The sequence below is a fragment of the Verticillium dahliae genome, genomic scaffold (assembly GCF_000150675.1).
Source record: "Verticillium dahliae VdLs.17 supercont1.14 genomic scaffold, whole genome shotgun sequence".
Taxonomy (NCBI): Eukaryota; Fungi; Ascomycota; class Sordariomycetes; order Glomerellales; family Plectosphaerellaceae; genus Verticillium; species Verticillium dahliae.
In genome coordinates, this window is record NW_009276945.1 from 191,156 (window position 1) to 206,095 (window position 14,940).

The 14,940-nt window shown below is 54.9% G+C and overlaps 6 protein-coding genes across 6 annotated transcripts in view; 3 read left to right on the forward strand and 3 right to left on the reverse strand.

The window, feature by feature from the left end:
• The window catches only part of VDAG_06660 (uncharacterized protein), a gene marked incomplete at both ends in the record, with an annotated part of 3,297 nt that extends 1,330 nt beyond the window's left edge, over positions 1-1,967 (reverse strand). Inside the window, 2 exons of the mRNA XM_009659364.1 lie at positions 87-1,864; positions 1,920-1,967. Coding sequence (XP_009657659.1) covers positions 87-1,864; positions 1,920-1,967 — 1,826 coding nt within the window. The remainder of the gene's footprint in view (positions 1-86; positions 1,865-1,919) is intronic.
• A 553-nt stretch (positions 1,968-2,520) lies between these two features.
• VDAG_06661 (dolichol-phosphate mannosyltransferase) lies at positions 2,521-3,436 on the forward strand (the record flags this gene model as incomplete). The annotated part of the gene is made up of 2 exons (XM_009659365.1): positions 2,521-2,865; positions 2,918-3,436. The coding sequence occupies 2 exons, from the start codon at positions 2,521-2,523 to the stop codon at positions 3,434-3,436; spliced, it is 864 nt and encodes a 287-aa protein (XP_009657660.1).
• Positions 3,437-3,666: 230 nt separating this feature from the next.
• Positions 3,667-4,388, forward strand: VDAG_06662 (uncharacterized protein). The gene is made up of 2 exons (XM_009659366.1): positions 3,667-3,806; positions 3,863-4,388. The coding sequence occupies exons 1-2, from the start codon at positions 3,782-3,784 to the stop codon at positions 4,033-4,035; spliced, it is 198 nt and encodes a 65-aa protein (XP_009657661.1). The 5' UTR covers positions 3,667-3,781; the 3' UTR covers positions 4,036-4,388.
• Positions 4,389-5,957: 1,569 nt separating this feature from the next.
• Positions 5,958-7,280, forward strand: VDAG_06663 (uncharacterized protein; the record flags this gene model as incomplete). The annotated part of the gene is made up of 2 exons (XM_009659367.1): positions 5,958-6,451; positions 6,527-7,280. 2 exons carry the CDS (start codon positions 5,958-5,960, stop codon positions 7,278-7,280), a joined length of 1,248 nt encoding a protein of 415 aa, XP_009657662.1.
• Positions 7,281-8,306: 1,026 nt separating this feature from the next.
• On the reverse strand, positions 8,307-10,050 carry VDAG_06664 (uncharacterized protein; the record flags this gene model as incomplete). Its single annotated transcript, XM_009659368.1, has 3 exons — positions 8,307-8,910; positions 8,978-9,226; positions 9,284-10,050. The coding sequence occupies 3 exons, from the start codon at positions 10,048-10,050 to the stop codon at positions 8,307-8,309; spliced, it is 1,620 nt and encodes a 539-aa protein (XP_009657663.1).
• A 3,533-nt stretch (positions 10,051-13,583) lies between these two features.
• VDAG_06665 (uncharacterized protein) overlaps positions 13,584-14,940 on the reverse strand; it is a gene marked incomplete at its 5' end in the record, with an annotated part of 2,187 nt that continues 830 nt past the window's right edge. The window contains 3 exons of the mRNA XM_009659369.1: positions 13,584-14,391; positions 14,449-14,567; positions 14,626-14,819. Coding sequence (XP_009657664.1) covers positions 13,641-14,391; positions 14,449-14,567; positions 14,626-14,819 — 1,064 coding nt within the window. The 3' untranslated portion in view covers positions 13,584-13,640. The remainder of the gene's footprint in view (positions 14,392-14,448; positions 14,568-14,625; positions 14,820-14,940) is intronic.

Consider the following 14,940-nt stretch of genomic DNA (forward strand, 5'->3'; position numbering starts at 1 on the left):
AAGAGCTCGAGATGATGTTCAAGGTTGTCATGGCGTGATCTCGTATTTGGGGGGTTGATGAACCCAGAAACGCTGCAATGGGGTACAAGACATCGATGAGCTCGGGTCGGAATGCTTCCCTCGAGCGAGATGCTGCGTAGGCCACTACCTCAAGAGCCACGGCCTCAAGTCGCCAATCGACATCTGTGTTTTCCATGCTAGCGTCTATGAGTGACACAGAGAAGGCATAAAGCTCGCGCAGGGCCGTCTCGGGATCTTCCGACTCTGTGGTTACCGATGACAGGTCAAGATAATCATCAACGTCAGAAGTTCGAGTAAATGCAGCTTTGACAAGCTCGAAGGACAGCCAGAGGGAAGAGACTTGAGATGCGTCTGTCAGTTCTTGCGAGTAGTCCAGCATATCGAGCGACAGCTTCACTTGTTGAGACGCAGATCCGACTTTGGAGATCAACCTCAACAATTCAGATCTTGTGGTCATCTGACTCTCATGGCCCAGGACTATCAGGCTGTAGTCCGCTGCAGTACTATCGGCCCGGGTGAGATCTTTCCCTGAAAGTGGGACGAGACTCGACGACACAGACTGAACCACCTGCTTCTGGCCGTCGCCAGCCAGGAGGGAGGACACACTGTCTCGCAGGGCCATAGACACGGCGTCACTGAGCGTGGAAGAATCCAGTTGCAAACGTGTCACCAACTCGGTGCCCTTCAAAACATTGCGAATCGCGGCCTGCTTCTTCTCTTCTTCGGCCGACTGCATGATTCGCGGCAGGGCGGTCAGCCAGTTATATACTGTGACCTTGATTACTTCCGCTAGTTCAGGATAGATGGTCGCCAAGTCCTGTAGGCTGGTGGTGAGGGTGGATGGTGCGTCTTCTTCGGGCTCCAACATGGTGGCTGATTCGACCAGAATGGAACTGCAGTTTTCTAGGGTCGTGTGGCACTCATCGAGGAGCGTCAGGGACAAGTTTGCGAGTGCATCACGGACCTCATGGGCCTTGCTGTTGCGAAGCTTCACGACGGAGGCCAGAGCCAGCTTGATTTGAGCAACGGTTGCGTTCAGCCATGGCCGACTCAGCACTTTCTGGTTGTCAGCTTCAGAGTTTGCGGCAGTTTCTCTGCTGATGGCTCTCGTTTTCATATCACCGAGAACGGCAACAAGGACTAGCCTCAAGGTCGTGATGGCTGCCGCGAGTACCCGCGTCTTCTCGTGGGCTGGCATGGACAGGAGCTTGGTGAGGGCCGAGACGACACCCGGTAACAGGGTGGCCAGCGCGGCGTGGTCTTTGATGCTACCGAATACCGCCTGGAGCGCTCGCAATGATTCCAGCTGGATTTCTGGTGTTCTTCCGCTGGCTACACTGTCAATGACCACCGTGACGCCATGTCCCAGTGCCGGGATGGTTTTGGCATCGACGAGGGACGCGGCGGCTGCGGCAGAAGAGCCTGCCGCCGTGATCAAGGCTGTCAGTGCCCTGAGAGCTTCCAGTGTCGTCTCTTCTGGAGGTTTATGCTGGTCGTTCTGTCCAGGTGCCCCCCCAACAATAAAAGTCAGCAGGATGAGAAGCTGCTCGACGATCTGGGGGGAGATGCTGCCCTTCCAGCCGTGAACAGTGATGGCGGTAAGACACCTGAGGGCAGCCTCCAAGAGACGGGCAGGATAGCCCTCCTGGTTTCTGAAAACGTGGGACAGGGGAAAGAAGATATAATCGGCCAGCTTGTCGTCAAAAACGGAGGCATCACGGTTGATTTGGGTACTGATAATGCCGTGAAGCTCTTCCGTCAGGTCGACAAGCTGGCGAATTGCTGTGGCTCCCTTTGGTGGATCAATCGCTATCCGGCTTATGGACACGCAGCAGGGTTTGAGCTGGCGGAATGGTCAGATGGGCGGGCGGAACGCGAGAGTAGAGGGGGTTGCCAACCTGTTGGAAGAACTCATTGCGGGCAGGGTTCGGTGAAACGTTGGCCATTGAGGGTGCGGCTACGAACGCATTTGAGGCTCAAGCCATGAGCATTGGCAATGTTGATTGTAACGAATGGGACGGGCAGTGGGTTGTGGCTGCTTCTTGGTGTATTGATCGCAAGAGCCGAGTATTGTGTGAATAGGACCTAGGTATGTTTAGATCTAAGTAGGTGCTCTACCTAACTGGGATGCAGCAAGGTGGAGGGGGACGTCAAGTCCTGATGAACGAGTTGTGAATTGTGCACATTATGCATACCGTGTCTTGCTCGTTAGACACTGTACCTGTGGGGGGCAGGCAGGCAGCGCTCTGGAAGCTCTTGCACTATAACAGCCTGTAGTGGAGGGCAGTAATTAGTAGCTCAGCACCTTCGACCAGCGGGAAAGAGCAGCAGGAAAGAGGGGCACGAGTCCTCTCCATCAGGTAATGGATCAGATCGAGGGCCATTCTTCGCTGTTCAAACCTGTTCTTCTCGATTCACTGCTCGTGAAGACAATCAATCTTTGTGAAACCCAGAGCCATTTCGACCTCGACTCTTGTATTTATTTGTCTCATACCACACATGATGGACACACCATTTGTTTGCATCGCCCACCCTTTCGAGTCCGCGGGAAACATCTCCCACGCCTACGAGTATGGCCCGGTAAAGGCCCGCAAGGCCATCATCTTCGTCGGCGGCTTGGGTGATGGGCCTCACACGGTTCCATTCGTTCGACCTCTGGCCACTCACTTGGAGGAGTCGGGACTGGACTATTCGGTCTTCGAAATCCGCATCAGGAGCTCCTTCACAGGCTTTGGCTACTCGAGCCTCAAGAAGGACGTCGAGGACATTGCGGCCTTCGTCAGGTACCTCAGAGGCATCGACAAGCAGAAAATCGTGCTCATGGGCCACTCGACGGGATCCCAGGTCGGTGTTTCTTGTCCACTTGGCGACCAGCTGGCACGACTGACCATGGCAGGATTGTGTCGAGTACGCCGCGAATGAGGACGATCCCGTCGATGGCTTCATCTTGCAGGGCCCCGTGTCAGACCGCGAGGCCGCTGCCATCCACGTTGACGCTGAGAAGCTCAGGGAAAGCGTCGAGCTTGCCGCCAGTATGATCGCCGAGGGACGAGGAGATGAGATGCTACGACCTGAACAGGTGGCTCATACTTTTGAGCCCATCACGGCCTACCGTTGGCACTCGCTCATTTCCAAGGGCGGCGACGACGACTTTTTCTCGTCTGACCTTGACGAGGAAACGGTTTCCAGAATATGGAACCGGTTCCAGAAGCCGGCGATGGCTCTGTACTCGGCCGAAGACGAGCACGTCCCCGCTCATGTCGATAAGCAGGCTCTTGTCGACTTGTGGAAGAAGCTAGGCAAGAATGTCCACCCCCTCTCAGGGCTGATTCCCGGAGCAGGCCATACCGTCAAGCAGCCAGATGGACAGGCCTGGCTCAACGATCGTGTGGTACAGTTCCTAAAGGACATCTAGGCCAAAGATGGCCGTGCAGGAGCCCAGTATCAACTTCATTCACCGGATTCTGTCGGCCCCACCCTTGGAGGTCGGCGATACCGGAGCGCTCGGCGGGGGTTGAAGCCCGTCTGTCATGTGGTCGCCGACTCGCGGTAGATCTTCGATGCCGGCGTATCCCTAGTTTATCTTTAAGAACATAAAACGAAACCGTCCCCCCAGAGTCCCTTCGCTTCAGGTCCCGAATTCCTTGCTGTCTGCATCAGGCAGCTTCCAACATCAACACAAGCCAAAGCTGCAAAAGCTGAAACCCCGCACCCCGACTCCGCCCACAACCCTCCACTCATTTTCGTCTTCATCATGTGTATGGGAGCCACTTGCGGAACCTGTTGTAAGTCTTCTATCCAGCCGCGTCACGTTTGCCATACTGACCCGCTGGTCGCACAGCGAAGCGAACATGGCGCGGATGCGGAAAACACATTGCCTCCGCTATGGATGGCATCTCCGAGGATGAGTGGTGCACCTGCACCCCGCGCGTCAAGGTCGGCGAAAAGGACTACCCGCCTGCTGCCTCCTTCCAGGTCCCGGGCTTGTCCTGGTTGACTGGTGGATCGAAGTAGGAGTTGCTATTGAAGCTAGACTCTGGAAATTGCCTTCTTTTAACCGTACAAAGCTCAATCTAGTCCATCTGTGTTGTTTTGAGCCTGACAGCCTTTTCGACAACATTGTGGGGCAAAGAGGGAGTCAAATGATGTGCTAACCCGCTGCTCATCGTTGCAGGTAGTCCAGTCCAAAGGAGCGTCGATTCTCAGTAGTGATTACTTGTCGGGCCTCAAGTCGAATCTTCGAGTGTCACTGTCTGTCATTCTATCACTGCAACGGAGTTTAGGCAACGTTTGCCACCCCAGACATTGCCTGCTTCAACACACCTCACGTCAGTTGAGCGATAAACCAATTCAACAACGTCCCGTTCTGGAGCATTCTGGAGATGAATAGTGTCACGCTATATCGTGTGATTCAACGCAAGATGGATGCCTCGGATGTCTGACGATTTCATTGACGATGATGTGTTCGCATGTTTCCTACGGCGTGAGAAGTACATGGCGAGTTTCTCCGCTGGAAGAATGGTGGCTATGATATGACCATGACAGGCTCGTGCAGTCTGCCATGTTCAACTGTCAATACTGCTGGAGCTTCAAGGATGAGGCTACGGGCATGGTGAGTGCGCGATATGCTCGGTACAGGAACTCGGATGGGACCGTCACAAATGGAAACCTGCTCGCACGAGAAGTGGTTATCCATGGGACATCCATTTTTGCCTCGAATCTATCACAGTATTCGCTTTTGCTACCGGATTCGTGAACTATCTTCCTTGATTTGTTCGTCTCACATCGGATTTCGTCGTCCCACGCGATGCCCATCTCGACGCAAACTCCAGTCTCCCTGTTCGTCAGATATCCGCCACCATCTCAGGAAGAGCCAACATCCGAGTCCAAAGTCCCAGGTAGGGTTGAGTGTCACGTCGTGTGCTCTGACGTCTACTGTTTCCAATGGAGGGCCCACTCGGAATTGTAATCACAGCCACGAGTTCACTCATCCCCAGTCCACCGAGGCCAGTCAGTCTTGGCGCTTCGATGCAGCGCAAACCGATGTCTGTGCGGTTCTCGGCGAATCAATCCACTGTCAGGTGCTCCCCCTTCTTTGCAGCTGAAGTGCCGAGTCACCTTTGGCCATGTTTTCGTATCTCTCTCGGCCTTGCTCCATCGGGCAAATAAGTGTTTGGGATCTACGTACGGCCCGCACGCGCATCCTCTACCAGGAATGGCTTGTCGCCCCCAGTCAGACTTGGCCTAGCAGACGCGACTAGAACCTTTTGACGTTCTGAGACTAGAAGCCAAGCCGACTTTCGCATTCTTCCTGGACCATTCACTATCACTCAGAGGATAACGACCAGTCTCTCGATGGAAACTACCCGGCGCTGGACAACGGCGGTTGTTCTACACAGAGCCTGGTTGATGTACCTCTACAGTTGGACTAGATGATCCAAGTTTTTTCTGTGATGATGGATAATTACCCGCCGCCCAAACCCCCTTCCCGAGTCTCAGAGACACACTAGCCAGCGCAGCCACGATATCGTGCTACCCACAGACATGGCTCACTGCTGTCAGTGCGGCGCGGCAACGTCTCGACGACACAGCACGAGACCGCAACGCACGGCATCCATGTTCCCTGGTGCTGATCCCCCACAAGCTAATTCCCGTCTCATTGGCCTCTTTTGGTCTGAGCCCTTGCTCGTGTCGCTCATCTTCTGTTAAGTAGACCCGACTTAGACATCGGGTGCCTGTCAATGCAGGTCGCTCTGGCTCCTGGACTCTCTCCCTTTCTGATCCTGCGTGCGGGCACGGCCATCTTATCCCCTTTTGCCTTGTAATATATTACGTCGTCTCCTTCTCGTTCCCAGTCTGGCACTGGCTGTCCTTCTTTTCAGTCTATAGACATTGGGGGTTTGGCGTCGACACGGAGTGCTTGATATGAACAGAGGATGAAGACCCCGCCGCTAGACATCATTACGAGCTGGCCGGTCCCCAACTATGTCAATCCGGAGACCAGGGGGCCTGCAGCTGCCATTGTCGCCATTACCCTGCTCATCGTCGTCACATTCCTCGTCGCCATCCGCGTCTACACTCGCAAGGTCATCACAAAGGGATTCGGCTGGGACGACATCCTGATTCTCTTTGCCTACGTCGCCACAGCAGCCTTTACCGTGATCGGCCTCGTCGCATCAGCACACTATGGCTGGGGTACCCACGTGTGGGATGTGCGGCCTAGGTTGTTCCCCGGGAGCCTGAAGCTCGCTCTCTCCAGCTTTGTCATGTTCGACCTCGCCACGAGCTTCACCAAGTTGTCCATGCTGGCTCTGATCTATCGACTCGCCTGCCAGACGTCAAAGACGGTTCGCTACATTGTCATTGTCTCAATGGTTCTTATCAGCGCCAACGGCACCTCTTTTCTCCTCGTTAGCCTTCTGCAATGCCGGTAAGTGAGGAGACGCCCCTCTGGACTCCCCTTGGTTCCGACTGAAAGACATGAAAAGCTGAAAAGTACTCCCAGGCCTTTGTATCATTACTGGAGACTGTCACTCGAACCCGTCAACTGCACCGTCGACGAGGCGACACACCTCCTTGCTGGCGGCATCATCAACACCTCGACCAACTTGCTAGTCGTCATCCTCCCTTTGGCCATCGTCCGCCGCCTCCGTCAAGAGGGCAAGCTCTGCCCCCGCCAGGTGACCATTGTCTCGATCCTGTTCGCCGCCGGGTTCGTGGCCTGCGCCGCCAGCGCCGCCCGCGTCTACTTCACCCACCTCATGACGAGCAGCCGCGACCGCGACCTCTCCTGGCACGCCTGGCTAACCTGGCTCATGTCGTCCATCGAGCTCTTCGTCGGCATCATGGCCGCCAGCGTGCCGGCCACCAAGCCCTTCTTCGCTCGCTACCTGCCTCAGCTCATCAGCACGGCCTCGGCATCTCGCGCCCGCTCCGTCGGCAAGGCGTCCATCAAGCCGCCCCGCGAGGAAAAAGACCGCCCCAAGCGCGACTCCCTCTCGACGATCCACGAGCTCGAAGAGGAAGTCGTCTTCAACCGGCCCGTCCGCACCCCCGACTTCTCCGAGCCCCAGCACCTCGTCTTTTACGACGTCAACAAGCCGCTGCCGCGCATCAAGGAGTCCGTCTACTCCATCCCCATCGACTTTGACTTTGAGAACACAGAGAGGACCCAGTCTCGGCCCTCGTACGAACGGACAAGCAGTCGAGGCAGCGACACCGCGACACGGAACCTGACCGAGGAGCGGTCGTTCGTGTAAGCCAGCAGACCGTGTATTAGTGTATATCTCAAGAATCTCTCCTTTTATCTTTTCCCGTGTCCCGTTTCGCCGTCTGCGTCTTCATTGATGTTCTTGTCATTTCTATTTGTGCGAAGGAAAAAACGTTTCGCAACTTGTTTGTCCAGGCTGCTCTTGTGTTGCCGGAGGCCGATGGTCCCCCAGTCCCTACATTCGAGTACAGAATGGCCACTCCCCATTTTACTCTTTGAGGATCGGCTTCGCAGCAGTGAGTGGATGGTGCATAAATTGTATCGTGGTCGTCAAACAAAAGGTCTTTGAGCTGCCACGGCTCCGTTGAATGACAACCTCGGGGATGCCGGGTCCATTTGGGAAAGACAGTTCACACATTTCAAGCTTCAACAGCATGAACAGCAGACAGTGTCACGATGTGATAGGAGGGGTTGCATGTTTTTACTACGAGCCGTGTATTTGGTCCTTCTGTGGTGCCCTTCAGGCGATCTCATACTCTGGATACATCTAGTTCTTTTCAACACACTCTCCCTGGCTCACAAGATCTTGTCCTGGAGTCGTTCGCGGGAATCCTCACAAATCTCTTCTACAGACACAACACCGGTCCTGCTGAGCTCTTGGCTCTACATGATTTTCCAACACCCTCCTGGGCGTGGCTTGGGTATCTCATGACCTGAAGCATCGTCTCGGTTGCGGCGGTGCGGCTACTTGACCGGGAGTCGCACGATGCATGCAAATCACTGGGACATTTTTGTTCCAATGACCTGGCTTTGCGTCCGGTCTGCAGCTTCCGGCCTTGCAGCGTTTGCCACAACGCAGGTCGCCGCATCTTGTCGACGACGTGCAGGGCCGCGAGGTGCGTCGTCTACTCGTCGTCGACAGAGTTGGGCAAGGCAAGGTCCACGCACTTGCGTCGGACCCCTCCATTAAATTTTCATCTGGGTGCAAATAATTGGCACAAATTCTGTAATGCACAGAGATGTTAGATAACGGCTCATGTTAACAAGTGTGGCTTTGCTACGAACCTGGCAGCGTTCATCCAGTGTTGTTGTAAGTCCTGCGGACAGTTTGCACAGTCTGCCCCTGGCTCAGGGTAGAAGCCATCTTTCCCATGGTGTTCAGGCGACCCTGGGCATCCTTGATAAGGTGCGCAATGGCAGCGTTATCTGGCTGGGCAAGCCCCTGAACAATGCTTTCAAGGGCCTTTTGCTGGGCAATCCATTCCTCGAGGAGTGGCCTAGGAGCTTCCTGTTCCTGGGCAGCGGCGACCACAACACTGGCCTTGGCGCTGGTCTTACGGCTGACAGCCGGAATGACCTTGGGAGCGTCCTTGCGCTTACGACTCTTAGCAGCCTGCTGGGTGTGGCCCGTGGTCGAACTGGTAGGCGACCCCGGAATTCTGCTGTCGTTGTGTACACGGCGCATGTGATCCCGGAGGTTCCACTGGCGGGGGAATCCGTTACCGGGAAGAGCACGATCGCATCCGTCGTACGAGCAAAGGAAGGGCTTGTCCCCGTGTCCGTGCATAGCGTGGGCCTCACGCTCGTGGCGAAGAAGACAGGCAGTTGACGAGAAACGGGCGTTCTCGCAAGAGGTGTCCTTGCACCGGTAGGGCTTGAGATGAGAGTCCACAAACTTGCTGTTGGAAGAAAGCGCATGATTAGCAGTCACTCGAGTGTTGCGTTGCTGATCCTAGGCGGACTTACTCGTAGTTGCACTTAAGCTTCTCGGCCTTGTGGTTGCAGCTGGCTTGTCCTTCCCAAGGGCAGTGGAAGAGGCCATCAGGTCCGGGGGACGCATTCTTGTAGAGAGGGTGATCACGAGCAGATTCGCCCTCATTGACAGGCCGACGGGCAGTGTACGAGGGAGGCAGAGCGAAGTCGTCACCCATAGGCATCACGGTAGCAGACATGTCGTCCGAAAGCATTTCCTGACCGTGGTACTGGCCGTCCAATCTACTCAATGTGGTTAGAGAAATGAAGCTCCGTCCAAGGGGTTGAGGCACGACGCACCGGAGCTGTGCCTGGATTGCAGGGGATCCGTTCTCGCTGTGGGGAGGAGAGGCCAGGGGTTCGGGAAGTGCCCAGTGATCGGGGCTACCTTCAGAGGATGGCCCAGACATGTGTGATTCCGAAGGGCTGAACGTGGCCCAGGAACCCGAGGGCGAGTGGCTGGTCAAGCTCGCATCATGATCCAGCTGGATGTGGGTGGGAATAACGTGCTGCAGGGAAACTTCTGTTGGCGGAGAGGGCAATCCGTCGGGACCCATACCAAGGTCCAAAGACATTCCAGATCCAGAGTACAGCATGTGGGACGAGGCGCCGCTCGCATCAGAGTCCAGGAAAAGGCAGGAGTTCACATCCATCATGTGTGCGCCGGGTTGAGTTCCTGGGGCGAAGACAGAGCTGTTACCTGTGATGTCCATGTTGGACATGCGTGAAGACATTTGTGATGACGAAGCAGTCATCCTGGTCTTGGATGAGGGCTTGGTAATCCTGTGCTTGTGGCTTCCAGTGGATGTTCGCGAAAGTCCCCTCCTCATCGGCTCCCCGCCGATAGGAGCAGCCACGGCCTGTGGCGCCTGCACGCGAGGGGTGATGTGGCCATCAAGATGGAAGGAAAAAGTTTCAGCCTCGCCCTGGTGGGCAGATCCAGTATCAAGAAAATCTTGGTTGAAGTTCTGTGAACCTTCTCCTGTCGTGTCCCACGACGAACCACTGATGTGGTCCGAGGATGGTCCTGTTTGAGAAGAAAAGGAAAACATTCCCGTGGGTGCCATTGCGGCCTGGTAGAAACTGTAGTCACTGGGTGGAGGTTAGTGTGCTGTGTTTCCACTAGATTCAAAAATATCAAGACCATTGCAGACGACAAGAAAAAAGGTCATCTCAAGGTGGCACAACTTTGTTCCTACATGTGTCGCATGTTAGCTGTTATTCATACATCAAGTCTTGGACAGCGGTGTTTACAGACCAAGGTGAGAGTAGACCAGCAAGCAGCCTTTGGGACAAACATCCGTTCCATTTCTCCGTGGGCCAGTGGGGAACACTCCAGGATGAAGGTAGATCAAATACAGCAGACAAATATTCCGGGCGTTGAATTAGGGGTGATTTTGGAAGTCCACGTCGTCCTTGAGGTCGCTTCAGGTTTGAGGGTAAGTCGATGAGAGCAACGAATCATCACAAGCTTCCGAGTGGTGTGTAGGTATAAATAATCCGTGGCTGGTTTCAAAGGATGTCACCGGCAAGTCCACTAGTCGTACCACCTGAGAAAAGAGCCGTCTATGCGTACATGTGCGTTCAGTCCATCGTCGACATGAGTTGTTGTAGCACATGGTACAGCTCAGGGAGGAGTCCATAGTAGTTTCAGTAAAATCATAGTCGCCCCAGTCGCTGTCCAAGGTGAACGGGATCGAGTAGTCCAGTGGTGCTTCCGAGGTCATGGTGAAGGTGTCGTCCACGTGTAGATGTCCAGGGTGGTCAAGCGTAATGATCAAAAAGTCGATGTCCTCAAGTGGTCCACATGCCAGAATGCACAAAGTGCGAGCAAAAGAGAGTCCTGAATACCGTCCAGGGGGACGCATGGTTGAGCCATAGTCTCGGGCGAGACAATCCTTAGTCCAAGGACGTGATTCCATGGGCATGCAATGAATACATAACCAGTCAAGTCCATATCATGGGCACTGTCAAGATCCGACGTAGCAAAGTGTCGTTGGTTGTCGAGCGATACTTACTGGTACAGCACGATCGATAGATCAGGTGTACGTTGAATAGAGTAATCTTTGATCCTGCGTCTGGAACGACGTGTCTCATGGGAGACGCCTCCTGAGAGGCGCTCGAGACTGCCCGCAAGGAGCATGTGGTTTGGTTCAAGTTCTGTAATCCTTTGAAGAGAGGTCCTGTGATCCTCGTCTCGAGTGGAAGTGTCCTGGATCCGGGAGTCCTGTCCATAAATCCTGGGTTGCATCCTGTGGCTGTCCTTGATCTGATGAAGGCCTGGCGACCGTGAAGACAAACGCTTGAACTTAGGAGAAACAAGACTTGCGCATACAGAATGTGTAAAAGCAAACGAGGCCGCCGTGGGACAGAAGAGTGAAAACAGTACCTAGAGGGCGTGTGGACATCGTCCATGTCGAGAGATGTGTAGCCAGGCATATCCGGGCGTGAGACAACAACGGATGTCATTGAGTCCTGGGCAGACTTGATTGAGTTCAGTCCTGGAGTGGGATGCAAGTCTCTCGGAACAAGAGATGTCGAGATAAAATGCGATCCTTGGTGGCAAAGGGGTCTTTTTTGAGAGTCTCAAGGTTGAGAGAAGTTGAGAGGGGGCTTGTAAGAGAGAAGGTAGTGGGCAATGCTTGGAGAAGGACGTGTTGAGGGGATGCTGGCATCCGAAACTGATCAGCAAGACGCAGGCGGTGGTTGGGCTGGAAAATCGGGAGTTGGGCTGAAAAAAGAAGACGAAGAAACGAAGTTGGGCAGGATGAGGGGGCGACTGGGTTTTAATGGCCAAACCAGGCAGACCGCAGTGATCAACCGTGAGGAACGGGGTTGGGAATGGCTTCTTGCGTGGCCCTTGCAACCCCTGTCAGCATGATGCCCTTGCGCGTTGGCAATCTGGTTGAGCGCGCTGTTTGGTTGTGACGACGGTGAGGGCCATCACACAGGCCGCAGATGCGTGAGCTGGCTGTCGGAGACTGCGCTCGCGATAGGTTCGCTGTGTAAAGTTGCCGGTGACGGGATTACTTCCTTGATTTACAGGGGGATCCGCGGTGGGGATAGGAAGCGTGCCGGACCTATCGTTGGAACGGATGAGAAGACGTCCGCGACAGCGGTAAGGGATCATGGCTGCAGCGACAGCACATCAGTGCAGTAGACCACCACGACCACGCGCCGTCTAATCATGAGAGGGTGTTGTGCCCGTCTCCAACCCACTGGCAGCCCCTGTTTTCCCGACTCGAGACCTCATGTCACCGAGTCATTTAATGTCGCGTCTTCATTTCCACCACTCGACGGTCCTGTCGATCATGGACATTACGTTTGAAGTTTCTTCGTGGAAGGACGGAGTAAACCGAATCGACAATCGCTACGTCGTGGCTCTGGCAGGTTTTCGCTGCGACAGAGTTTCATGGTGCGGGAACGGCGTCAACGGGAGGGCGGGAAGAAGGGCGACGAGAAGACGGTTGGTGCGGGAGAAGCCAGAGGTGGGTATGGCTTACGAGCCAGCGTCAAGCCGGCGGGCGCCCTTGGCGTTAACGGGGTGGGTGATCGCATGGCTAGGGCGGAGACTGTGACCTCTTGAGCGCTCGGCACATGTTCCTCCATCTGCCGTTGTGTCAGCGAGTCAAGCGTGTTCAACGTCGAGTGGTCGCCGACGACGCCAACGTGACTGGCACGCACACCGGCTCTGGCACCGACATGCTCTCCTCACCAATTGCTTGCTTATCGCCTGGCCATTCCTGCAGATGCTGCATGAGGGCTCATGCAGGCCATGGCCACTTGCTCAGCGGGCTTGGCGTCGCAGGAGTCGGGCGTAGTGGCTCCTTGCCATGGGCGAGCAAAATGTCATACGCCCTACTCCGCAAGAACTTTAGCAAATCGTTGCGGCTCCGATGATATCGCCAATGCCTCCTTGTTGATGATGTGTTTGACGCTGGGCCACCTGTTGTGCGGGCGGCCAAGGGGCAAAGAGGGGTAAGGAGTAAACAGGAGCAGTGACTGGAGGAGGGGAGCTGTCGTGCGATGTACTGACAGCATCCACCCAGCCTGGCAGGTGTGATCGATTTGAACCTGCCCGCATGTGTGTGCTGGCTATGCCGTATCGTCTCACTCTCTGCATCACAAGTGTCAAATGCAGGAAGGAAGAGGTGATGTTCCATGGCTTCACTTTCCTCTGCCTTACTTCCCATACCTACCTAGGTACCTACAGTACCCAAGGTACCCAGATACCTTGGTACCTGGGTGTGGTAAGGTAGGTACCTAGGTAGGTAAGGTAGCTCGTGGTCCACACACATGTACGTAGTCGTTGTTTCGAGGTCATCGTGGAAATTGTGGAGGCGATTATCTGATCAGGTCTTTCATAGCATCAGCTCTTGACACACGTGCCCTGTTCTCGACCACATGTTACGTCGCGATCTTTGGAGGCTTCTTGAAGGCAAATTTGTCATGGGGGATTGCCCCGATATGATTCCTCGGTACCCCTGGCCAATCTCAAGTCTTCAGTCCTCACTCCGCTGCCCGGAGACTCAAGACGGCGGCCCGCTTACCACGGCGCTATTGATATACTCATGCCATTGAACCATGCTAAAAATCTGAAACAATGGGATAACCGCTTTTGCTGCAGCTGTGGATCTACAAAGTGGCTTTCATACCGTCATGCCTCGGCGCTTCCCAAGCTTGTGAGCTCAAGCAGCTTTTGCATCTCCAGCATCTCGGGCAGGCGCTCTTTGCCCATAGCGTCCTCCCAAATCTCCCGAAGCTTTCTCTCCGCCATGGTGCCTTCAGTCCAAGCGACTTCAGCAAGCGACTGCTTCGTGTCCTTCCAGTCTCGCAAGTTGAGCAAACGGCTGACTAGCTTAATCTTACCAGCATATACTGCCCTCCACATATCGAGCTGCCGCTGGCCTTCAAATTCGGTTGCCAGCCCAGCCGAGGCCACGGCCGCCCCAAAAAGCACACTCCAGAGCCAGAGGTGCCGGCTAAAAGTCCCGGCTACCATGTCCTCCTCTTTGAGACAGATGTCATCAATGAGTTGCTCCAACAGCCAAACAGTCAGGACGCAGTCGACGCGGCTGTCGTTGACAGCCATGAGCACGTAGAAAAAGGTAGCTATGTAGCTCGCCCTGCTACTCTTCGGGTCGCTGTTCAGCATCATTGTGATGTTGTGCTGTGGGTCGAAGCCTCGCGAGAGCTCCCAGTTGAGATTCTTTGTGTATCCCTGCCAGAGTCTGTCCCTCTTCGTCTCGTTGGCTTCCCACCAGCCGTATCGCGGCGCCTCCCTAGGTGGCAGGCTGCCTAGATCCCATAATGAGGTGAACAAGAGAGCAATGACCGTTGGCTGGAAGTCCGCCCCGATAACATCATGGAGTATTCCCACTTCACCCCTCTGCAGTCGGTCCCCTGCCCTATACACTCACTATTCAGCATCACGTGCCTCCAATGCAGCCATCGGAAGCACTTACATCTCAAGCATTTGCTGTGCGGTATTGAGCTTGGCAAGGCTGTACCCGTTCTTTCTCAAGGTCAGTTCGTGCAAGCCTCGAAGGTGCTTCGAGGATGCATCCAAGTCACCAATGGCCCCCTGTTCCGAGTCATGTTAGTTGCCTCATCCGTCCAACCTTCACGTGTCCGAAGCATACCTCTGCCAATGCCAGCGTTGCAATGGCGAAAACAGTGGTTTCTGTAAATGCTTGTTCTGGATCGAGGACTTGTTGCCGCGCAAACTCGTACGCAGCTGCTTTGTGGTGAAGGAATGGTACCATGACATGGTCAAGAGATCCGGTCACCCATGCCCATTGACATGCTGCGACGACGAGAGAACCATGCAACAGCCCTGGATGAAGGAACGTTCGTTGCATGCTGTACTGTTAGTCTGCAATCCAACGGCAACGGCGCAGGCGCTCCAAAGAACATACGTGAATACGTTCTGCCCTCGCTCGATGGGCGTTGCCCTC

Excerpts from the sequence above, each read along its gene's own strand:
- VDAG_06662 (XM_009659366.1), top strand. The coding sequence starts at position 3,782 with ATGGGAGCCACTTGCGGAACCTGTT. Across the intron at positions 3,807-3,862 it reads AGCCACTTGCGGAACCTGTT|CGAAGCGAACATGGCGCGGA; the intron begins GTAAGTCTTCTA and ends CTGGTCGCACAG.